Source organism: Caretta caretta, chromosome 15 (assembly GCF_965140235.1).
Source record: "Caretta caretta isolate rCarCar2 chromosome 15, rCarCar1.hap1, whole genome shotgun sequence".
Classification (NCBI taxonomy): Eukaryota; Metazoa; Chordata; order Testudines; family Cheloniidae; genus Caretta; species Caretta caretta.
In genome coordinates, this window is record NC_134220.1 from 11,806,655 (window position 1) to 11,832,034 (window position 25,380).

General features: G+C 45.3%; 1 protein-coding gene across 16 annotated transcripts in view; it reads left to right on the forward strand.

Moving 5' to 3' along the window:
* Positions 1–25,380, forward strand: part of DEPDC5 (DEP domain containing 5, GATOR1 subcomplex subunit) — a 67,300-nt gene that overhangs the window by 32,670 nt on the left and 9,250 nt on the right. For 6 of the 16 annotated variants that reach the window (XM_048822169.2, XM_048822174.2, XM_048822173.2 and 3 more), the window contains exons 27-39: positions 742–902; positions 2,153–2,270; positions 2,436–2,603; positions 3,673–3,892; positions 4,734–4,867; positions 12,128–12,236; positions 15,017–15,079; positions 17,035–17,186; positions 18,200–18,277; positions 18,712–18,844; positions 19,897–20,005; positions 22,433–22,660; positions 24,655–24,687. In XM_048822169.2, the coding sequence (XP_048678126.1) occupies positions 742–902; positions 2,153–2,270; positions 2,436–2,603; positions 3,673–3,892; positions 4,734–4,867; positions 12,128–12,236; positions 15,017–15,079; positions 17,035–17,186; positions 18,200–18,277; positions 18,712–18,844; positions 19,897–20,005; positions 22,433–22,660; positions 24,655–24,687 (1,706 nt within the window). Of the gene's footprint in view, positions 1–741; positions 903–2,152; positions 2,271–2,435; positions 2,604–3,672; positions 3,893–4,733; positions 4,868–7,693; positions 9,124–12,127; positions 12,237–15,016; positions 15,080–17,034; positions 17,187–18,199; positions 18,278–18,711; positions 18,845–19,896; positions 20,006–22,432; positions 22,661–24,654; positions 24,688–25,380 lie in introns of those variants that run through there. The other 10 variants (XM_048822177.2, XM_048822178.2, XM_048822179.2 and 7 more) reach the window with 6 other exon arrangements.

The window sequence follows — 25,380 nt, forward strand, 5'->3', positions numbered from 1 at the left end:
ATGAGAGACTGAAATCTTACACTTTAGGCACTTAGAAGGTATAATAAATGGCAGCATTAAAGTCAATTAATCTGCTTGGAGAAATGTCTGCCCCTCTAAGAGCAGGATACCAGTGTTCAGGAGAAGAAGGGGATAATAGGGGCTCTTGGCTACAGCACAGCACCGGGAGTGAGGGCTTCTGGGTTTTATTCTCAGCTCTCCTGCTGATTGGCAATGATGAGCCAGTCTTTTAATCTCTTTGTGCTTTAAATTGCCCCTTTCTGAGGAAGGAAAGTATTCTCCCCTTTTTAAAGGTGTTTGAGTTTTAATTCACGTTACTGAGCTGCTTTGAGACTTTCTGATGGAAAGTCTTATAGAAGTGAATATCATTGTGAATATATTTGCTAAATAGTACGAGTGCTGAAAAATACAACTGTCAGAAGTTTAACTTCTGCTGTTGTAAATAAATCTTGATGGTCAGAATGCCTCTTCTTCTCACTAGCTTCAAAATTGTTTGCAAAATGCCAGCTAATATTTGCAGACAATTTGGTAATCTCCATCCCCATGAACTGTTGATAGAAGCGATAGAAATGCAACTGTCTTACATCCTGATCTTGCAAGTCGATCTGTGCAGGCACAAGGCTCCACCTGTGCAGATTCCATTGCAGTAATAGGGCCTCAATTGGGAAAAGTGGAAACAAGAGCAGGTGTGTGGTCAGTTCATTATGCTGATTGTTCTTGTGATTAACCCCTTGTGCTCAGGAGAGATGAGGAAGGTGTGCAGATGACAGCTCAACAAGTGTTTGAGGAGTTCATTTGTCAGCGTCTTATGCAAGGATATCAAATCATTGTGCATCCCAAACCACAGAAACCAACTACCACTGTACCACCCCCTCTGAGCAGCAGCCCCCTCTACAGCCGAGGTGAGCGTCACCTGCTTTGTAGCTCCTTTTCTCCACAATAAATTCTGTCCTGTCTTTCCTTCACTCCTCTTCCCCCAACAGCCTCCGCAGTCATCAGGAGTAAGAGCTGGTGGTAACCCTCCCTCTCAGTGTGACTCATTCTTTCTCTTCATGTTTTACTTTGTCTTCTGTGATTGGTTACTTGGAGGGAGAGATTTCCAGTTGTTTGTTTTAATAAAAAAAAAAAACAACCCCCGTATTTCTTGTGATACATGTCCTGGAGTACTCCACTGCAGACAATGGAGAGTCAGCTGTGACTGCAGGAGATGGATATGGGGTTGTGGGAGGGAGGGGATTGCATAGTGTATCCAGGAGAGCAGTTCTGACCTCTATTTGGAGACTTATAAAAAATGGGGCCTGTACCCACTGGGGTTTGAAACATGTAGGTGAGCCAGTTTAACATAGTTCAGGCTAACACAGGTTTAAATACAGTTTGCCTAGTCACTGTTGAACAGGTACAGCTATTTCTGAAACTTCTTTTTCTCTCCAGTTTTAGTCTAGAATAAGTCTTTTTTGAAACATGACTTAAAAATGGCCGTGTCCAGTCCAGAGTGGGCATGGTTAGCCAGAACTGTCTTAAAACCATGTTTCCGCTAACGCAGTTTAATAGCCAGTGTAGATGGGCTCTAGATTATGTGGGGGAATGCAGTCCCACTTCCCTGTGTTGGAATCACAGTCTAAGTGCAAGCTTTGATTTAAAATTTTGTTAATGATGGTGTCTTTTGGACAGAGTTAAAGTAAGGGGAGGCTTGAGGGAGGTGAATGTGTGAAGGTAGGAACTAGAACTATTACCCTTCTTGGTTTCGGGTGGGAAGCGGAGGCTTAAATGGTGAGACTCGTTTGGAAAAACAACACATTAAGGGGCTAGCTCCAGGAATGAAGCACAGAGAAGGATGGAAAATGATGTTGAAATTACCAGCCCATCAGTTAGGTGCACAACACTTCCTGCAGCATGTCTACTGCTGATCTTGCTGAGCAAGCCTTCCTCAGAGAAACAGTATTAAAGAAAAGGAGTACTTGTGGCACCTTAGAGACTAACCAATTTATTTGAGCATGAGCTTTCGTGAGCTACAGCTCACATGACGCTTGGTTTAAATTGTGTTTGGAAGCTCATTCATGGAATATTACAGTATAGGTGCAGTTTGTGCAACAAAGCTGTGACTATTAACATAGGTTAACAGAAAGATGTTCTCTTTATGCATTACTTATAGGCCTTGTATCACGAAACCAACCTGAGGAGGAAGATCAGTATTGGCTGAGCATGGGCCGTACGTTCCACAAAGTCATCTTAAAGGACAAAATAATTACTGTCACTCGATACCTGCCCAAGTGAGTATCTCTCCACTCAAGTAAGTTAGCACCACCTGTCCAGCAGACTTGCTGTCTCCTCCTACCTGTACTTGCTTGGATGACTGTATTCCGTGCCTTCTATTACAAGGAGGAGCTGCCGTTGATAGTGCCAGGATTGGTGAGGCTAGCTTTGTCTTTTGTCAGGTATCCATATGAATCTGCTCAGATAAACTACACCTACAGCTTGTGCCCTTCGCACTCTGACTCTGAATTTGTCTCCTGCTGGGTCGAGTTCTCCCATGAGCGGCTGGAAGAGTACAAGTGGAATTACTTGGATCAGTATATCTGCTCTGCTGGCTCTGAAGACTTCAGGTGAGAGATCTCATTTTCCATCCTAATTGCTCTTTGTCCTATGTTGTTGTTTTTTTTCTTTTTCTTTTTTCCTGTTGATCTACAATTGATCCAACATTTTTCTCCGTAAAGGCTTGAATACCTCTGGTGACATGGTACTTGAGGGAGTGTTTGACCTGCTTTCATTGATATGCTATTAGCAGCTCTGTTAACTTAGTTGAATTTTACGTAGCACCATTTTTGCATTGCCTGATTTTGGTGCAAAGTCTCACGCATGCTGGTATTTGTGATCTATTTTTTACCCTCCTCCATCCCCCGGGCATGCAAAGAAATATGATGATGTTTTGTCATCCTTGGAGAGTTTCCCTGACTTCTCATTCATTTCTAGATACAATTCAAATTTTCCTTCCTTAGTTTTTAAAACCTTCTATGGACTTGTTCAAGTCACAGACCTTGCTTAACTCTACTCCGTCCCTCTGTCTACTTTAAAACTGACCTTCTCTTTGTCCCTTCACAGAGTATCCCCAAAGGTGATGAGCCCCTTTTCTTCTATATCGTCTATCCAGTGAACCCACCTCCTTGTATCTTTCCATCTCATTTCAAGTCTCAGCTGAAATCCTCTGTGCCTTAGCCTGTATATCTTAAATTTATTTTCCTTTGCTTTTTACAGTAAAAACTTGTTACGGCATTGCCTAATGGGTTACATTAAAAGTGAGGGTCCGTGTGACATTATCAACCTGGAAATTAGTTTTTCTGTACTGTGTTTCAACATGCTTGGTGGTAAATACCTCCCACTGACATTCATCCTACTGAATGCCCCATCACATGTAGGACATTTGATGCTTAATGGCACAGCCATGAGATCCATTAAAACCATGGATGCAAGCGAGTATTAACTCCGTTAATTAAAGTGGGAGTGCAGTGGGGACATGGTGATCTTTGCAGATGTAACTCAGGGATATTGTCATCTACATGTTGGACTCTAAGCAAGCTGGCACACAGCTATGTTGTATAGAATCTCTCATTCACAGCTGTGATGTATGCTGTACCGTCTGCTTTTTTTATTTGTCCATTGTGTTCCTTCCTCCAGCCTTATTGAGTCACTGAAATTCTGGAGGACGCGCTTTCTGCTGCTCCCAGCCTGCATCAGTGCCACAAAGCGGATTACAGAAGGTGAAGCACACTGTGATGTGTATGGAGACAAGCCCCGTTCTGATGAAGAGGAATGGCAGCTCTTGGATGGCTTCATCCGGTTTGTGGAGGGTTTGAATCGCATTCGTCGGCGCCATCGATCAGACCGGATGATCAGGGTGAGTCACTGTTGTAACTAAACCTTAGTGGGGTGAGAGCCTGAATTTTTGAAGCATTTCTAGCCCTCTAGTGACCTTCCCAATTGACTGGCATTGCAGTAAGCACTGCTGTACTGTACACTAAGCCTGTTGGCTGCATTGCTTTCTGCTCAGAGACAGTCTGTTGCTGAAACAAGACTGATATTTGGGAACCACCATCCACTGAAGGACTCTTGCACTGCTTTGTACTGTGGCAGTGGTGAATGTGGGGGCATTGTGCATCCTGCTTCTAAGGGAATGATGCTTGGGAGATCCCTGTTCTCGATGGAATGGAACAATTTACTTTTCCGAACTGAGCAGGCCGAGTGCTGCACTCAGCAGCTCGAGTGGAGGAAGTGATACAGGTTGGTGGATCCGTTGTCTATAATTGGACTTTGAGAATCACCAAATGGCCAGTACTATTAGTTATTGTTTGCAAGTGTATGAAATTCACCCAAAGAGTCCTGTGCAGCTTCGGAGGTGTATAAGTGAAGGAGGGTATGTTTCGTAACTTTGCTAGTTCAGGGCAGTCTAATTATTTTTCCTGTCTTAGGTTTTATCTGAAAGGGGGAGAATGACCCACTTACCTATTTCAGAATAACTCGCTTGTGTGGAGATACTTTTATTTTGGAAAAGTGTCCCTATGGGGAGCTATTCTGGAATTGCTATTCTAGTCAGTTTCCCCGTGTAGAGAAGCCCTTGCTCTTTTGTTAGGTGCTGTCTCCAAAATATTATCACTGTTATAAGGTCTGACTTTATTGTTGTTCAGCTGAACCTTGAAGACCTTGACTCATTGTTTCCTCTTCTGTTCCTTTTTGCTTAGAAAGGGGCTGCTATGAAAGGCTTGCAGTTGGCTGGCCCAATCTCCACTCACTCTCTGGAGCCTTCTGGGCCGCCTGTTGGGAAGAAGGGAACTTCGGCCCTCTCAGCCCTGTTGGAAATGGAAGCCAGTCAGAAGTGAGTCTCAACACTTAAGTTTAATAAACACCCTTATCCCAGAGCACCCACCTGGCACGGGCTCAGCACATTGGGGAATTTATCATCAAACAAAGGGAACAGCTCAGATTTTGCTCCCTGAGAGGAGTTACAATGATGGGGAAATGCCATTCCTTTCAGTAGGACTGGGTATGTTACATCTGTACAAGTGCAAGGGTAGCAAAGAGATAAGATTATATTAGTGGCTTACAAGGAGATCATCACCATGGTACCTTGGTGCGTCACACATGAAACATGTTTGTACCACTTGCTATGGGCAGCAATACTGTCCCTACCCCTGAATTAATCACCTGCCCACTATGAGCAAAATAAGGGAAGTGGAGAGAGTGGTAAGGAAGTGCCTTCGTTTAGATCCACCCAGCAAAGTCTTGGCTAAAAAGATGAGCCTTGCACCAGGCTCTGAAGGATGACCATCTCTGGCACTGACAGTTCAGAGGGAATGAGCTCCACATTTGAGATCCTCCCCTCCAGCTGGTAGGATACAGCACAGTCAGTATAGCATTACTTTGTACAGAATTGTTCATAAAACGTTTGGGGATATGGTTTGTAGCGTCCAGTAATATGTCATTAACATCCTTGAGTTATAACATCAGACGGTCTCTCAACTACACTCACATTCCAGTAATGGAGTTCATGTTCATGCTAGTTTATATCCATTAGCTATTGCATATCTCAAGGAGGTAACACATCACTGTTTCCTTTCTATTACTGTTCTGAGGGTATTAAACATCCTATGTAATGTGTGTGATGTATTAAGACTAAGCCAACAGGAAGGCTGTACCAATGTCAGTGCAAACAGAACTATTTCCAGATCATTGCTGAAGACACCCTGCTTCCAATCCAGTTGTGCCCATCTAGGACTGACAGCAATAGCTCCTCAGATGATCTAGTCCATTGGAATGGTGTGTGGGAGAGAGGCAGTCTCTAAGCTAACCAGATCCCAAACTGTAGAGATCTTTATGGATTAAAACCAAGATCTTTAATGACACAACGAGTTTTATTTTGAATCTCCTGATGAATGTTGTTAGAATATTCAAAATCTTCATTATGAACTAAAACACTTCAGAGGAGGTGGCAGGACAGTTACTTCAACTCAGGAAATATAACGTACAGGGAGGAAAGAGACTAAACAGGGAATCGCTGGTGTGATTCCAAATTCCACTTTGTGATCACACAAGAGTCTGCTTTGCTCTCAGTGCTGTGGGTGGATTTGAGAGTAAGTCCCATTATCACAGACATTCTAACTCCTTGTTAACGCCCACTCGTGCTAATCAGTTTTACACACACACTCGAATGCACCTTCCCACACGAGGAGAGAATTGATTCAAGTCCTTGAGCAGGTGACACCAGCAGGGAGATGAGTCTTGCAGAAGGATTTTTGAAGCCACAGTTCATACACTGTAGGATACGCTGCTGGTTAATTATGTTTGGGCATTAGTTTTGTGAGCTTCCTTCCCTCTCTATTGGAATACCTTCAGTGTATTTGATTTTCTGATGCAAGACTAAAGCCTTATCCACACCTGAGATTTCAGCCACCAGTGTAGCTGCACTAATGCAAACCCTCTAGAATAGACATGTCTTGCACTGGTCCAATGTGATTGATATTGGTGCATCTTAGAAACTGAGCTACCTTGTTTTAAATCATGTCTACACTAAAGATTAGGTATGGGTGTGGATGCACTGGTAGCTAACAACTCAGTATAAGCAAGTTTCAAACCTCCTAGGGTATGTCTACACTACGAAATTAAGTCGAATTTATAGAAGTCGGTTTTGGAGAAAGCGTTTTTATACAGTCGATTGTGTGTCCCCCCTCACATAAATGCTCTAAGTGCATGTAGTTGGCAGAGTGTGTCCACAGTACCGAGGCAACCATCGACTTCCGGAGCGTTGCACTGTGGGTAGCTATCCCACAGTTCCCGCAGTCTCTGCTGGCCATTTGAATTCTGGGTAAAAAATCCCAGTGCCTGATGGGGCTAAAACATTGTCGCAGGTGGTTCTGGGTACATATCGTCAGGCCCCCCTTTCCTCCCTCCTTCCGTGAAAGCAAGGGCAGACAATCGTTTTGCGCCTTTTTTCTTGAGTTACCTGTGCAGATGCCATACCACGGCAAGCATGGAGCCCGCTCAGCTAACCGTCACCGTATGTCTCCTGGGTGCTGGCAGACGCGGTACTGCATTGCTACACAGCAGCAGTTTATTGCCTTTTGGCAGCAGACAGAGCAGTATGACTGGTAGCCGACATCGACGTAGTCCTGGGTGCTCTTTTAACTGAACTCGATGAGGTTAGGGGCGCCTGGGCAAACATGGGAGTGACTCAGCCAGGTCATTTCCCTTTTAAGTTTCGTCTCATGGCGATTGAGTTCTACTGGCAGCGCACTCTCTTTTAATCAGCAGCCAGCAGAAGACGATGGCCAGTAGTCATACTGCACCGTCTTGTGCCGAGCACCCAGGAGATGACGATGGCTAGCAGTCGTACTGCACAGTCTGCTGCCAGCAAGATATATAAAGATAGATGAAGTGGCTCAAAACAAGAAATAGACCAGATTTGTTTTGTATTCGTTTTCTCTTCCCTCCCTCTGTGAAATCAACGGCCTGCTAAACCAAGTTTTGAGTTCTGTCCTTGAGGCTTTGAGTTCTATCCTTGAGGGGGCCATTCAGTTTCTCACAAAGCCACCCCCTTTGTTGATTTTAATTCCCTGTAAGCCAACCCTATAAGCCATGTCGTCAGTCGCCCCTCCCTCTGTCAGGGCAATGGCAGACAATCGTTCCGCACCTTTTTTCTGTGCAGACACCATACCACGGTAAGCATGGAGCCCGCTCAGATCACTTTGGCAATTAGAAGCACGTTAAACACCACACGCATTATCCAGCAGTATATGCAGCACCAGAACCTGGCAAAGCGAAACCAGGCAAGTAGGCAACATCAGCACGGTGACGAGAGTGTTGAGGACATGGACACAGACTTCTCTCAAAGCATGGGCCCTGGCAATGTGGGCATCATGGTGCTAATGGGGCAGGTTCATGTGGTGGAACGTCAATTCTGGGCTCAGGAAACAAGCACAGACTGGTGGGACCGCACAGTGTTGCAGGTCTGGGACGATTCCCAGTGGCTGCAAAACTTTCGCATGCGTAAGGGCACTTTCATGGAACTTTGTGACTTGCTTTCCCCTGCCCTGTGGCAGAAGAATTCCAAGATGAGAGCAGCCTTCACAGTTGAGAAGCAAGTGGCAATAGCCCTCTGGAAGCTTGCAACGCCAGACAGCTACTGGTCAGTCGGGAATCAATGTGGAGTGGGCAAATCTACAGTGGGGGCTGCTGTGATGCAAGTAGCCAACACAATCAAAGATCTGCTGATACCAAGGGTAGTGACCCTGGGAAATGTGCAGGTCATAGTGGATGGCTTTGCTGCAATGGGATTCCCTAACTGTGGTGGGGCCATAGACGGAACCCATATCCCTATCTTGGCACTGGAGCACCAAGCCAGCGAGTACATAAACCGCAAGGGGTACTTTTCAATAGTGCTGCAAGCACTGGTGGATCACAAGGGACGTTTCACCAACATCAACGTGGGATAGCCAGGAAAGGTACATGACACTCGCATCTTCAGGAACTCTGGTCTGTTTCAAAAGCTGCAGGAAGGGACTTTATTCCCAGACCAGAAAATAACCGTTGGGGATGTTGAAATGCCTATAGTTATCCTTGGGGACCCAGCCTACCCCTTAATGCCATGGCTTATGACATACACAGGCAGCCTGGACAACTACAGGCTGAGCAAGTGCAGAATAGTGGTAGAATGTGCATTTGGACGTTTAAAAGCACACTAGTGCAGTTTACTGACTCGGTTAGACCTCAGCGAAACCAATATTCCCACTGTTATTACTGGTGGCTGCGCGCTCCACAATATCTGTGAGAGTAAGGGGGAGACGTTTATGGTGGGGTGGGAGGTTGAGGCAAATCGCCTGGCTGCTGGTTACGCACAGCCAGACACCACGGTGGTTAGAAGAGCACAGGAGGGTGCGGTGTGCATCAGAGAAGCTTTGAAAACCAGTTTCATGACTGGCCAGGCTATGGTGTGGAAGTTCTGTTTGTTTCTCCTTGATGAAACACCCCCGCCCCCCCCGGCCCCTTGGTTCACTCTACTTCCCTGTAAGCTAACTACCCTTCCCTCCTCCCTTCGATTACCGCTTGCAGAGGCAATAAAGTCATTGTTGCTTCACATTCATGCATTCTTTATTCATTCATCACACAAATAGGGGGATAACTACCAAGGTAGCCCAGGAGGGGTGGTGGAGGAGAGAAGCACCAGGAGGGGTAGCGGAGGAGGGAAGGACAAGGCCACACAGCACTTTAAAAGTTTAAAACTTTAAAACTTATTGAATGCCAGCCTTCTGTTGCTTGGGCAATCCTCTGGGGTGGAGTGGCCGGAGGGCCCCCCACCGCATTCTTGGGCGTCTGGGTGAGGAGGCTATGGAACTTGGGGAGGAGGACGGTTGGTTACACAGGGGCTGTAGTGGCGGTCTGTGTTTCTGCTGCCTTTTCTGCAGCTCAACCATACACTGTAGCATATTACTTTGATCCTCCAGCAGCCTCAGCATTGAGTCCTGCCTCCTCTCATCACGCTGCCACCACCTTTCAGCTTCAGCCCTCTCTTCAGCCCGCCACTTCTCCTCCCGGTCATTTTGTGCTTTCCTGCACTCTGACATTGTTTGCCTCCACGCATTCGTCTGTGCTCTGTCAGTGTGGGAGGACAGCATGAGGTCAGAGAACGTTTTTTTAGCCTTCTAATCTTCACTAGCCTCTGGGAAGGAGAAGATCCTGTGATCCTTGAAACACATACAGCTGGTGGAGAAAAAAAAAGGGACAGTGGTATTTAAAAAGACACATTTTCTAGAACAATGCGTACACTCTTTCATGGTAAACCTTGCTGTTAACATTACATACATAGCACATTTGCTTTTGTTCCAAGGTCGCATTTTGCCTCCCCCCCCCCCCCCACCCCAGCGCATGGCTAGCCCCTCCTCTCATCCCCCTCCCCATGGCTAACAGCGGGGAACATTTCTGTTCAGCCACAGGCAAACAGCCCAGCAGGAACAGGCACCTCTGAATGTCCCCTTAAGAAAAGCACCCTATTTCAACCAGGTGACCATGAATTATATCACTCTCCTGAGGATAACACAGAGAGATAAAGAACGGATGTTGTTTGAACGCCAGCAAACATACACTGCAATGCTTTGTTCTACAGTGATTCCTGAGTACATGCTACTGGCTTGGAGTGGTAAAGTGTCCTACTATGGTGGATGGAATAAGGCTGCCCTCCCCAGAAACCTTTTGCAAAGGCTTTGGGAGTGCATCCAGGAGAGCCGCGAATGCCAGGGCAAATTAATCATTAAACATGCTTGCTTTTAAACCATGTATAGTATTTTAAAAGGTACACTCACCAGAGGTCCCTTCTCCACCTGGCGGGTCCAGGAGGCAGCCTTGGGTGGGTTCAGGGGGTACTGGCTCCAGGTCCAGGGTGAGAAACAGTTCCTGGCTGTCGGGAAAACCGGTTTCTCCGCTTGCTTGCTGTGAGCTATCTACAACCTCATCTTCCTCGTCCCCAAAACCTGCTTCCGTGTTGCCTCCATCTCCATTGGAGGAGTCAAACAATACAGTTGGGGTAGTGGTGGCTGAACCCCCTAAAATGGCATGCAGCTCATCACAGAAGTGGCATGTTTTGGGCTCTGACCCGGAGCGGCCGTTCGCCTCTCTGGTTTTCTGGTAGGCTTGCCTCAGCTCCTTAAGTTTCACGCGGCACTGCTTCGGATCCCTGTTATGGCCTCTGTCCTTCATGGCCTGGGAGATTTTTAACAAAGGTTTTGGCATTTCGAAAACTGGAACTGAGTTCTGATAGCACGGATTCCTCTCCCCATGCAGCGATCAGATCCCGTACCTCCTGTTTGGTCCATGCTGGAGCTCTTTTGCGATTCTGGGACTCCATCATGGTCACCTCTGCTGATGAGCTCTGCGTGGTCACCTCTGCTGATGAGCTCTGCATGCTCATCTGCAGCTTGCCACGCCTGCCAAACAGGAAATTGAAATTCAAAAGTTTGCGGGCCTTTTCCTGTCTACCTGGCCAGTGCATCTGAGTTGAGAGTGCTGTCCAGAGCGGTCACAATGGAGTACTCTGGGATAGCTCCCGGAGGCCAATACCATCTAATTGTGTCCACAGTACCCCAAATTCGACCCAGCAAGGCCAATTTCAGCGCTAAGGTGGAGTAAGGGAATCGATTTTAAGAGCCCTTTAAGTCGGGAAAAACAAGGGCTTTGTTGTGTGGACTGGTGCAGGGTTAAATCGATTTAATGCTGCTAAATTTGACCTCAACTCCTAGTGTAGACCAGGGCCTAGTTACCTCTTCCTTCTGTTTTTGTGTTGGGCTTAGCAATACATTGTGGGATGGGGGAAGTACCTGTTCATTTTCTATGAAATGTCAATTAATCTTCTTTTCTATATCTGAAAAATGTTTGTGTCCGTTCATACTGGCTCTGTTTTGACTGAATGTCCATATTTGAGATACGTCAGCTCAGGCAGAAATAGTCTATAGGTTCATGGTTTTTTAAAAAAAAAAAAAGACATAATCTATTTTTGCAGTCCCAACTGCCATTTTCCTCTTAAAAACCAACCAAATGCTCAGCTACTTGTAAGAGATTTTCACTCTAACAACTCCCATCATAAGACAAAGGAGTTGGTCGCGTTTTATAAACTCTAGTAGTATTCCTTTTGCAAATCTCGGTGGAAAGTGCTCTACGTTAGCTGCATTTGCACAAAAGTGTCTGCCTAAAATGGCTGTAAAACTGAGGCTAAGTAGATGTGTTACCAGCAATAATTTAGGAATGATGGTGAGTAAATTCCAAGAGTGCTGGTACCAGATACACCACTGAAAACAAGGAGTGTGATGCTAGTGTACTAGGGGAGAGCTTTGAACATATTCAGAGGGCAGCAAGTATTGTGTGTTAGGAAAAGCAGTTAATAGATTCAGGGCTCCAAGGTATTGTGTATATGGGGTAAAATCATCCTTTTCTAAAAAACTGATAGACCCCTTTGAGCTTGAGTGTAGGGGAAAGCATCTGTCTCTAGAAAGCACACCAATGCTTCCTCCCAAAACAATAGTTTTCAGCCAGTGTATGGTCCAACCTGGGACACTATGTAACAATCTTTATGGCTTTTTATCCTTTGTTTTAGGACCCTGGGGGAGCAGCAGGCAGCAATGCTTGCTGGGAAGAGCTCTGCCCAACCTGCTGAGAGTGGGAGTATTGCCATCACTCCCACCTATGTGGACAGCCCACGCAAGGTAACAACACTCTGGCCCAGTCTCTAGTTGATAATTTCAGAGGAGACATTCTCAAGTAACAGAGAGTTCTTGGAGTGATTGTACACATAGATTCCAGTCTTGCTTCGCATATGTGCCATGCATGTGAGGTCAGATTTTTTTAAGCTAGCAATGTCTGTTGGAGCTGCTGCTGCATCCTAAATGTCCTTGTGGCTCCCTCCACACCCCCAAGGCAGAAAGGGTGGGGCAGGTCCAGCTGTCCCTCAGTTCATTCTAAACACCTGTGACAGACAGAACCCCTGGCGCGTTGGCACCCCTGCTTCTCTGCACACTGTGCTCAGTTAGTCGTAAGTTAGTCGTCTTGCCCATTGACCACACACAACTTGGTATGCTTTATTTTAGACAGGTTCAGGTTTTAAGATAGAAACACCACATACACAGCCCCATACAGGGGCTCTAGCAAAATGGCAGAAGCTGAATCTCCGAGGTTTGAAACCTGCCCCTTGTGGGAAGCTTCAATGCCACTTAATGATGAGCTCTCTAAGTGCCTATTTTGTTTAGGAGAGGGATGTGTTCCTGAGCGATGTACCATATATCACCTCTTTTCTAAGCAAACTCAAAGGCTGCTTAAAATTGTCCCTCTTGGAGCACTCTGTAAGCCTCATTGGACACTGAAAGGAAGGATGCAGCTCTAGACCTCAGTCCTCCAGTCTGTCATTCTCCATGAGAGCCCCAGGGAGCCGAGATTCCACCCTAAGCCTCCAGGGCTATGTTGACCAAGAAGTTGCACTTATTTGCCTCCGTTCTGGCTTTCATAATGTCTGATGGGGTCGTCATGAGCACTGCTCCAGAGCTGAGGCACAGGTGCCTACTGAGTCATGACACAAGATTCATGAGTCTGACTTGTCTCACAATTAACTGTCGAGGAGCAGCCAACAGCCTGAGAAGGGCCCCTTTGGTGCCCTGGCACTGACCATTAAGAAAGTGCCCGATGGTACAGTATCCAGGGCATATACAGCATCCCCTTGAAGATCTGCGTTTGAATGTAGTTTGTATTGCCAAGTGAACTGGCTCTGAAGTTTTGACCTTTTCACTAAGAAAAAAACTTATTTGTGTTGGAGACATGGACCTCACTGAGCTCCATGAGAGGACAGGGTCAATACACTTAAACTTGGAAAAGCTAGATGCAGAACGTTAAGACTGAAGTACATTTGCAAACCTTCAGACCTTAATTTGTGCTATAAAATCTCCTCTTAAACCTCTACTGCATAGTAGCCTGCACTTCTGCTCTCCTCTTCCCTAGTTAAAAACCACACTACTTTTTGCATTGCTGGGATTTCACATAGCAGGACGTGGGGGAGGAAAGTGATATGGGGAACCAGCATGCTCTACAGATGGAGGAAGGAATAGCTTGGCTGTCAGTGATTCCTGCTGACTCCACTGGCAAAGTATTTTATCACATGCTACATAGGAGACCTTGCTCTAAGCACAAATACGGCTGGCCATAATCAAAAAGTAGCCATATTAAAATCTATCCTTCATGGAAGATTTAGTGTAGAGTTCAGACAAGTTCATCAGTCACTGGCAGTGTCCGGATACTCCAGTGATAAGCTCTTTTATAAATACCTACAAATAGAGATTTTAAAGAGAGCAATGGGTATTTTCACATTCACAGGTTACAATTAAATGTTTCCATTAGTATATGAAAGATTCCGAACAATAGCAAACCTCATCAAGCAACTTCAGCCTCACCCAAAAACATCAATGAGAGCATGTCTCAGACTTCTGGAATACATCACCTCATGCATCACATAAACATCCTAGAGCTCGGAGCCATTCACCTGGCATGCAAGGCATCCTTGCTGCAACCCCAGGGATCAACAATCCAAGTGCTGACAGACACGACCACAGCTGTGTGTTATATCAACAGACAAGAGGGAGCATTCTGAGTCAAAGTCACACCAAAATGCACCTTCCCAGGCTGCAGGACACTATGGTGGATCAACTTAGCGGGTAGTTCTCAGCCAACCATGAGTGGTTAGCATGATGAGTTAGCTTGGTACAAAAACCATTCGGGGAACACCTGGCAGTTTGTAAAGTTACTTGTATTAGCATTTGTGTTTGGGGCCACAGCTTACCTGCTATGTTCCTGCCCCAAAGAAGGTGCCAGGTTTATAACCACGTGGTGAAGTCCCTAAGGACTTAAGTCAGGTGTACATGTACCCCCAGGTACAGGCCCATCTTAGTAACTTCAGACTGGAGAAAGGCTTGTGCCTAAAGAAGGCAACAAAGAATGAAAACACAAATGAAAAGCTAAAGGGCTCAATTGCCTTATCTTTTTTCGGGAGAGAATCTTGGCACAATACCTTGGTTAGCAGCAAGGGAAGAGTCCATGCCAGGTATGTGTGTAGGAGGGGGCGTGCCCATTTAATTTGTGCATGCTTTGACATTGGTGAAAGAGCTTCTTTACAGTGAATTTCTCTCCCTCTCCCCTACACCATAATAGACTTTGAGGCTGTGCTCAGAGCTGCATATGCTTGGCCAGGCCCCTGATTAGTGTGATAGTCTCATGTGATTGTCTGGGGCATTTGTAACAGGGAGGTGGAATGTCTCAGAGCAGAGTCTGCCGATGCTCTGAACTCTGATCTGTCTGCCTATCTGGATGGAGGTGTCTTTTTGGTTTTTCACTCCCTCCCTGTGGTGACTGCACACTTGCACAATGCTGTCTTTGCTTTTCTTCACCTCCTTGTTCCTGTCACTGCTGCTGCTGCTACTGCTTCTACTTCCTCCGATGCCTTCAGGATGGGGCCTTCTTTATGGAGTTTGTTCGCAGCCCACGCACAGCTTCGACCTTCTACCCGCAGGTCAGTTTTGAATCAGATCTTCCCATCCCTGACATCTGGATTGAAACAATGAATTGCATCTCAGGTCCTGAACTTGTAACTGAGGAAGCTAGGCCTGGGCTAGTTACCATCCATGCTCATTGGTTTCTGCAGCGGTGAGATGTGCATTGCACTAAAAGGGTAGTAATTAATACAAAGGGACTGCTGGTGAATGCACTTATTTCCATCCACAGCTCTGTATTTGTATTGTGTTTTGGATGCTCCTGAACCCTTCCTTGTTATTCTTTACTTGCCAAATACTCAGACTTTTCCTTTCACATTGTTAGTAAGTTCCTGATTTCTACCTTCACTAAACAAGGATGGCAATAGCTCATACTTGTCTAATTCTCTGTTAAATATCTCCTGTGGTATCTGCCTCGATAGCTGGTGCTGTAGAGAACCAGGTCAAGGTGCCACCTTAGAATTCTTAGCTTACTCAGGGATGGAAACATTGTGGAATTCACTGTGGTCTCATGGGGTAGTAAAAAGAAAAGGAGTACTTGTGGCACCTTAGAGACTAACAAATTTATCTGAGCATAAGCTTTCGTGACCTACAGCTCACTTCATCGGATGCAGTAAGCTGTAGCTCACGAAAGCTTATGCTCAGATAAATTTGTTAGTTTCTAAGGTGCCACAAGTCCTTTTCTTTTTGCGAATACAGACTAACACAGCTGCTACTCTGAAACGTGGGGTAGTAGTGTCAGATGCCATTTGCGCACTCCTTAGTAGTTGATTACAGGGTAATGCATCCTCAGAAGGTGCTGCTAGTCCAAGCCAGCTCTGGGGTTGGGAGGGATGAATGTGCTGTAGCTTCAATATGGAGCATCTGCCACTTTTGGCTGTATCGAAAGGGCACAATTTGCAAAGTGTGAGAGCTTGGGTGATGGCAGTGAGGAGAGGTGACACAGAGTAAAGCCTTCTCCAACCCCCCGAACTGGCTGTCATCCTCCATCAAACTCCCTGCCAAGGGGAGCTGTATGCCTTCAGTCAGGTCCTGTGCTTGACTCTGGGCACTGTGGAATCATAAAGGCAGATAAGCCCTCATTATACACCTGTTTGAGTTAGACTTTCTCTGCCATTCACATCTCCCTCACCCACTCCTCTTATGTAGCTTTTACATAATGCGTCTTTCCCTAAGCCATATGTGTTAATGGCAGATGGCAGCTGATAATTACAGCCTGTCTTTTGCTGAATCTTTCTGCGTTCCTGTTCTTTCTGAAAGGCTTTTATGTTAATTTTTGCTAACTATTCAGTCTGCCATGGACTAGTACAAGTGTTTCTGCAGGAGGAAAGTGTCCTGTAGTATCACTCAGTGTCATGGCTGTGGGCGAGTGCCAATCAGTTTTCTGATACTACCCTAAAAAAATCAAAGATAGATGGATTATGGCTTCTTTTTAGAGAGAGAGAGAGGTGTGCATGGGTGTTTTTTTATTTTTTGTTTTCCATAATGAAAACTGAAATCCCTCTGGTGAATTCACATGCTTCAATCTCAGAGGAAGAGCAGTGAGCTTTTAAATTGCTCACCGCTTCCATTCAGTGACTTGAGTTCCTGTTCTGTCAGTCACCATGGCTGTGTGGTGGTGCTTATTCTCTTAAATCTAAATCCTTCCTTGTTCGTTTTTAAAATTTGAAAATATCAGGCTGCAGCCAGCTTTGCTACCTTGCTACCAATTCTGTTAGCACGGTTGCTGCTTACTTGGTGATCTTTATGTTAATCTGGGTCAATCTGGGACACTGATGTAATGAATCGCAGAGTTGTCAGTAGCTCCGACCAAAACAAGGCCGTGTTTGTCTTTGTTGTACATGTCTATGGTTGCATAAAGGACTGCTTGCCCTGTGAAGAGTCTGAGCTGGGGTGCTTACGAGAGGCAGGGAAAGTCGAAAAAGGAATGTGCTGTGAATTGTATAAAGGTGTTGCTATGTCTCGCTCCTTACAGGTCTCTATAGATCAGACAGTTCCTCCAACCCTAGATGGCAACATGTTGATAAACACAGGCCAGTCAGCTGATAGGGGCAGCACTCAGCCCTTTGGAAGCTCCCAGAATATAGGAGACCAGGGATATGCCACAGCTGGCTCCACTGAGAACAGGTAAGACGAGCACAGCAGTTCAGTAATGATATTCTGTTCAATACATTCCTCTTGCTGGTTACGGGGCAGGAGGGGTACTTAGCACAGGAAACACAGGACAATATGTGCTGTGCTCATTTCATGTGTGTCAGCACTGGAAGGCACATGTCACTTGAAGATCATGTTCTGTGACTTAGATGGAGAATGCTGTCCTTGAATAGTGGCACTAAAAGCCAGCCTTCTAGCCCAGTTGTCCAGCACTGAATAGACATGAGCCTGATTTCCCTCACCGCAACAGTCTGCTCCTTCCAGAACTTCTTTGTGGCTGTTGGTGGAGCACTCTGAGAGAGCCAGGGTTTGAATGGATGTGGAAATCAATATCTTCTCTTCTCTGAGGAGACAGGGGACCCTCCAGTGCGTCGTCCGATCAAGTGGGTTGTTGGAATCCAAGGGGTTCCAATCTGGTGGTGAAACATGATGGGGGGAAGTGGTATTAAAAATAAACTACAGTAGCACCTGTTTCCCATGTTAATAACTTTCAAATGGCATGCTTTGAATTGCTTCTGAACTACAGTGCCTGCAAATAGGGTTTGTATAGCATGAGTAAATCCAGTGCAAAAATGTGCTTGCAGCTTTCACTTGTTCTTCTTTAGTCATCTCTGTTCCTTAAAAGTAACTAACTCCTCCCCTTTGCTCTGTGCTGCACTAAGGAGGTTTCCTGAGGCGAGAGCTGCATGCTTGGACTCTCCTCCCTTTTGCAAATTACTGGCACATGCACCAAGAACAGAAGAAAAGGAGTACTTGTGGCACCTTAGAGACTAACCAATTTATTTGAGCATGAGCTTTCGTGAGCTACAGCTCACTTCATCAGACTAACACGGCTGTTCCTCTGAAACCTGTCATTATGCAAGAACAGAAGATAAAACGTGGAACAATTATTGCTGTGAAGAGAAGAAACAGCAGCTCTCCTCAACATCTGTCAAACTAGACTGGCAGATACAGGACTTTTAAACACAATTTTGTTTACTTTCCAGCTCTCAGCAGTCTTCTGCGAGCTCCCTGACTTCTTCCTCTACTCTGATCGAGATTCTTGAAGCCATGAAGCACCCCACGTAAGTTTTGAGTCAAAACATGCCTAAAATCTCACTGTGAGGCTTTGAAGCAGGATTTGATAGGTGGGCCCCCAATGGAAGAGTTTCATGGTCTATGATGGAATAGCTTTTCTTAAGTGATCTTTGTATTATTCAGTTCTAGCCTTTCCCAGCAGGAGTCACTGTAGAAATTAGGGTACAAAATGTGGCTACACAGAGGTCAGGTGCTACAGTCCCAGGCCTGCCTAAGCAGGAGTCACTGTAGAGGGAGTAATTTCGGAGCTTTCTCCATTGTAAAATACAATCTTCTGCAGTCTCAGAGACTAACGGTACACAAGCTACAGAGAACTTCAGATTTCTCATTCTGGGTTTTCCTCCTCTGCAGTAGTAATTTTTCTGTCTTTCTGTGTGATTTCAGTTCATGTTAGTTACATGCTTAACTTGTTGGGATTCAGTACAGGGATCCAGCTGCTCTCTGAACAGAAGGGCCTCTCTCCGTATTGTTTCATCAGTGCTGAGGTTGTCCACTGGCTGGTGAACAACCTGGAAGGGGTGCAGACCCAGGCTATGGCCATTGACATCATGCAGGTGAGAGAAATGTCCCATTTACTGGGGAAAGCATAGATCTTGGGAAACTGTGTGTGTGCGTGTCTGTCTCTCTCTCTCTTTCATATTTAAAATCCTCTTACTAATATAGTTTTCAAGAGTGTCTCCACTACTACGTATGTGTAGGGAAATGTGACTTTCTATCACTAGGTTTTTATACCTCTCCTTCCCCCAGTAAGTATTAGCTTGAGATGGAGATCACAATAAATATGCAACAATGTTTGTTTTGTAAGTCAGATACTGGCTGGAAAAAATATTTTCTTCAGTGGTTTGATTTTAGATGTCCTATCACAGAGCAGCATGATGATGTGCGATAGGTGTTGCATTTTTTCCTCTGCTGGTGTGATGGTGGCAGTTTTACATACAATCTCACACTGACTGGTGGTTACCAAAAGCCCTCGTTTTAGCTAGGAGTGTAAGTCACTGCAGTGTGATTGTATTTTCTTCTAATAACTGCTTTGGGTACTGGAGCTGTCATGAGAACAATGAGCATAAAACTGTTCTGTTCAAGGATACTTACATAAGTACACACACTATGTGTAATACACACACACGCCCTGTTGAACCACATCAGGGTTTGTGTTTTGAGGCTCAGAAATGCTCTAGAATTCATTTCTACTGAGACTCCACACCACACCAGCTAGCAAAGAGGATCCTAGAACCTTTCTGAGCCCTGAAGCCACATGATGGCTACTTACAGCTCCTGAAAACCCATATGTTAGACAAAGGCACATAAGTAAGACGGCAAACACTGGAGGTAGTACACAGAGTGGAAAGAGTCTAGTTAGTAGGGAACTTCAAAGGGACAAAATACTGTTTATCTGGAAGATGAGGACTTCTGACCCTATTCACTACTAGCCTGCTGGGTTTTCGGCACGTCTAGGGAAGCACTGCTGCCGTTCTCACCTTTACAGGTGAGGAGCTTGAACCTTTAATGTCTCCAAAGGAAAGACTCACTTTCCTAATGTCTCCCCGTTCCAACCCCAAAGCCCCGATTCACCACTGAAAGCTGCTTTTCATTTGTTTTTCTTTAGAAAATGCTGGATGAGCAGCTGATCGTTCACGCATCTGGAGAGGCCTTGCGCACCTTCATCTATGGGTTCTACTTCTACAAGATTGTCGTCGATAAGGAGCCGGACCGAGGTCAGGCTTTTATGTAACTACTGAGCTTTCCCCTATTGCCCTTCAGTGTAGCCCTTGAATTTTGTTGAGTTGTTGTAGGTGTTGCAGCAGAAGTGCATCTTGAGAAGGGATTTGAAAGGGGAGCAGCACCCTTAAATAAATGTTTGCAGGAGGGGGGATGGTGTATAGCAGGGGTCTCAAACTCAGTTTACCTTAGGGCCAGTGCCAGTCCTCAAATCCTCCCAGCGGGCCAGTAATGTCACTGAAGATGGTGTTCAGAAAAGAAAAAGTATATATTGTATTTTTTATTTTGAGTTTCTCAGAAATAATGAATCTGTCATACAACTTTATACAATTCTTTGCCTGCCAGAGAGGTTTTTAGTGTTTGCCAGGAACCTGGCAATGCTTCAGTTCTGTCAGTTTGTTGATGTTTAGCCTCAGTAACTGAGCAGTTTGAAACCTTCAGGATTGCAGCAAGGTGGGCATCAGATAGCTGTGTTCTGTATTTTGACTTGTTTATATTCTTTGTGGAAAAAAGTGATGCTGCCTCCGTGGCTAACTCTGCCCGGCGACTGGTGATGATATCTCTGTCCCTCTCCCCCAGCCAATGGGAGCTGCAGGGGGCGGCGCCTGCAGCAGACGTTGCCAGCAGCTTGTCTACATGCGTCTCTCCTCCACGGGCCACAGTGGGGAGGTTCTCGGGCCGCAGATGGCCCGCGGGCCGGGATATTGAGACCTCTGGTGTATAGGGATCCAAAGAGATGTACTAGCCTTTGTGAATTTAACACCAAAAAATGAAGGGTAATTTAATGACAGATGGACAACTCAGCTCTCCCCATCCTCCTCACCACATACCCTTTAGAAAAGATCACCAGATTTCCTTGAACTGTCGACTCACAGGATGGGAATCGGAGGACAAATGTGAGATCTCCAGCTCCCTCTGAACTTAGACTCTAGAAACTCAGGAAGTGTAATGGTAACCTTGTGTGTTAAGTTTCAGAGGAACAGCCGTGTTAGTCTGTATTCGCAAAAAGAAAAGGAGTACTTGTGGCACCTTAGAGACTAACCAATTTATTTGAGCATGAGCTTTCGTGAGCTACAGCTCACTTCATCAGATGTATACCGTGGAAACTGCAGCAGACTTTATATACACACACAGAATATGAAACAATACCTCCTCCCACCCCACTGTCCTGCTGGTAATAGCTTATCTAATTCCCAGAAGTTACCTACTACAGGACAGGCCTAACAAAGAAAATAACAGAACGCCACTAGCGGTCACCTTCAGCCCCCAACTAAAACCCCTCCAACGCATTATTAAGGATCTACAACCTATCTTAAAGGATGACCCAACACTCTCACAAGTCTTGGGAGACAGGCCAGTCCTTGCCTACAGACAGCCCCGCAACCTGAAGCAAATACTCACCAACAACCACATACCACACAACAGAACCACTAACCCAGGAACTTATCCTTGCAACAAAGCCCGTTGCCAATTGTGCCCACATATCTATTCAGGGGACACCATCACAGGGCCTAATAACATCAGCCACACTATCAGAGGCTCGTTCACCTGCACATCCACCAATGTGATATATGCCATCATGTGCCAGCAATGCCCCTCTGCCATGTACATTGGTCAAACTGGACAGTCTCTACGTAAAAGAATAAATGGACACAAATCAGATGTCAAGAATTATAACATTCATAAACCAGTCGGAGAACACTTCAATCTCTCTGGTCACGCAATCACAGACATGAAGGTCGCTATCTTACAACAAAAAAACTTCAAATCCAGACTCCAGCGAGAAACTGCTGAATTGGAATTCATTTGCAAATTGGATACTATTAATTTAGGCTTAAATAGAGACTGGGAGTGGCTAAGTCATTATGCAAGGTAGCCTGTTTCCTCTTGTTTTTTCCTACCCCCCCCCCCCCCCCGATGTTCTGGTTTAACTTGGATTTAAACTTGGAGAGTGGTCAGTTTAGATGAGCTATTACCAGCAGGAGAGTGAGTTTGTGTGTGTATGGGGGTGGGGGGGATGTGAGAAAACCTGGATCTATGCAGGAAATAGCCCGACTTGATTATGTAAAGAGTTGTCACTTTGGATGGGCTAGCACCAGCAGGAGAGTGAATTTGTGTGGGGGGGTGGAGGGTGAGAAAACCTGGATTTGTGCTGGAAATGGCCCACCTGTTGATCACTTTAGATAAGCTATTACCAGCAGGACAGTGGGGTGGGAGGAGGTATTGTTTCATATTCTGTGTGTGTATATAAAGTCTGCTGCAGTTTCCACGGTATACATCTGATGAAGTGAGCTGTAGCTCACGAAAGCTCATGCTCAAATAAATTGGTTAGTCTCTGAGGTGCCACAAGTACTCCTTTTCTTCTTGTGTGTTAAGGGATCCTTGTTCTTGACTGACCAGTCTTTCCCATTGCCTTTATCCAGTGGGTATGCAGCAGCCGCCCACCATGTGGCACACAGCAGCAATGGACGATTTCTCCACTTTCCAGAGGAAATGGTTCGAGGTGGCATTTGTGGCAGAAGAGCTCTTGCATTCAGAAATCCCAGCATTCCTCCTGCCCTGGCTTCCCAGCCGCCCAGCCTCTTATGCAAGTAGGCACAGTTCCTTTAGCCGCAGTTTCGGAGGACGGAGCCAGGCAGCCGCACTATTAGGTAGATGCGGAACACAGATGACATCTGGTGAAGTACAAGGGAGTAGTTTTGAAGGGGAATAGCAGCCAACCAAGGGTATGATCTCACGTGGACCAGCAACAGGCTGCAGATCTCATGCTGGCCGTACATTTGTCATGCAGGTGGTCTCATTGTCATGTCTCTGGGATGCGTTTCACTGGCTGAGAGGAACAATCTCTATTCATTGTTACCTAAAAGCAAAAAATTAAAATATTCCCACCATCCTCAGAGTTTGAGGAAGAGATAATACTCCTCTCCTGTCTCCATGGGGAGCTGGTGTGACTCTTCACAACCACATGATGGAGTTCGGTCCCTGCTGTGCACATGGAAATGATGACATGTCAGAACAACAGAGCACCAAAACTTCACTTAACTAAATCTAATGTTCCTCAACAAGTGTTTGCCAGTGGCAAGAGCCCTGGTGATACTCTTCCTGTTGAGAATGGAGTGAAGTGTAGGAGAGTCCTGTGTACAGTGACACTTGGAGACCGTGGTGGCACCAGTCTAGGGTGTAATGGGGAAGAACTCCAGGTCAGACACCTGGAGCCACAATTACAAAAGATACCAGCAGTGTGAATGAACTGGGGGTTTGAATCTGGAACATCAGGGCATGCAATGGGAGTGGATATCATTATCCCATCTTAAAATCTCCTTCCATTGTAAAGCACTTTTCACTAGAGTGCCACAGAGACCACACACACGGTGCCTTTTCTACCACTAACAGCCAGTGAAACTCACTAGTTATATGTCCTAATATGTGTGCTTTGTCATCTTCTTGTTGCATTTCCAGGCCAGTTTGAGTCACTTGCTCCTGCCATATGCTATATGTTCCCTGTAAAACATGCTAGAAAAGTCCATTGCCATAACTTCAGATTTATAAGATGCATCTTATAAAATCTCATCTAAATTTAGAAAGAGAGAATCCCCAGTGCTCTTCTGTTATATGTTTGACTCCTCTGAAGAGAAGTGACATAACCCTTCTTCTTGTATAGTAACTGTATCTTCTAAATCTGAAGCTATGGTAATCTGTGTATATTTTTGAAAGCTTTGTTCAAAGAGGAACAGCATAAGAAACTGAAAAATGAGGGGAGAGGCCTAGACCAATAAGCTCACAATTCGATTATCTAAAGCTAAAGTGAGCAGGAGGCTCCTTACCTACTACACACTAAAGCTATCATTTTGGCCAGTACAAAACCTTATTGGCATAATTAATGAGCTAGGTGAACCTGAGCCCAGCCTGGTGTCCAGATAATGTGTGGTTCAGAGGACTGAGGCTCTGGAGACCTTGGTTCTGCTCATGACTCTGTGTCTGGCTCACCATGCAGCTTTGGTAAACCACTTCACTCCTCTGTTCCTCAGTTTCCCCATTATAAAATGGAGATAATGATCCATAATCAGTTTTGCTGTTCTGGGATGAAAAGCACTTCCATACTGCTGCTGTTGTCCATTCTGGTTTGTTCTAAAGGATGATTGGATTTTCCCACAGTAAACAATGTGGTGTTACCTGTTCTCAGAAAGAAACAAGTTTGTGTGCCACTTCAATGCTGTTTCTCATCTAAACACTCCAAAAACATTACCAGTACATCTGAGGCAGGAAGCTTTACTAACCTCAATGGCAGCCGGTCCACGTGACTTCATTTGTTCCTCTCTTGACTTTGGCTGCATTTGATTTCTTCCCCTCCTCCACCTTCCCTAAATGTCAGCCTGTGATATGAAACAGCATGCAAGTGTTGGGAGCTCTGGAACAAGCTCTGTATACCCGTAAAATCCTTATCCTTGCCAACTTCCCTATCACTTATCTGATGATTGTCCCTTTTCCCTTCCCAATGAAAATCTGATCTGTGATATATGTAATCTTGTCCCTTTTGATTTATAGCAATGCATGCTGCACTAGTAATTATAACCATGTACATAATTAATCTCTGGTTGAAGAATAACCTGTCTGCTCCTCTCCAATGTGCACTATACCTCATTAGTTAATACTGGTACAAGACACAGTTGGGAAGCAGGTGAGTTCTCTTAAAATCAGCCAAGCGTATGGAAAGCCAGAGGTCTTCTGTTATAACTTCAAATTAGGACCATTTTCTAAGAACCCATTTGAGTCTCCTAAATTTAGAGATATTTAAAATGCTAATCCAGTGATAGTTTTGAAGTTGTGGGATTGTTAGGAGTGCTCCTATGGGGATTTGCCTCCAGTTGTTTGGTCTGTGAATAGAGGCACTGGGTAAGGTAGAACGAGACAGTTTGCAGTCTTGATAGAGAGTCTTGTGTTACCAGTAACTTGGAGGAGAAACGATCTAGCAGTGGAGCAGGGAGTTCATTCTTCAGCATGTGCTAATTTATACAAATTGGCTGGTGTATTGTTGTGTCTGGCAGCTGCGCTGGCAGACAGCACCTGCCTTCCTTACTGATTTAGTTGCTTCTGCTTTACCTCCTATTGGGATGCTTCCCTCAAACTTCCCAAACTGGGTTTCTGTGGTGGTTCATCATTTACGTTACATTGCATGGCTCCTGAAAAGCTGGTATTGTAACTTTAAGCCACCCACAACAGTGCATCTTCAGTGATATCTGAGTAAAAAGCAGCAAGAAAAATAAAAGAATAAGATGTTGGTATGTCTGACAATACCTGGCCTAGATGGGAGTAGGAGGAGATAAATCTTTGCCAGGAAGTGATGAGACTTATTTACAAAAGAGCATCTGCA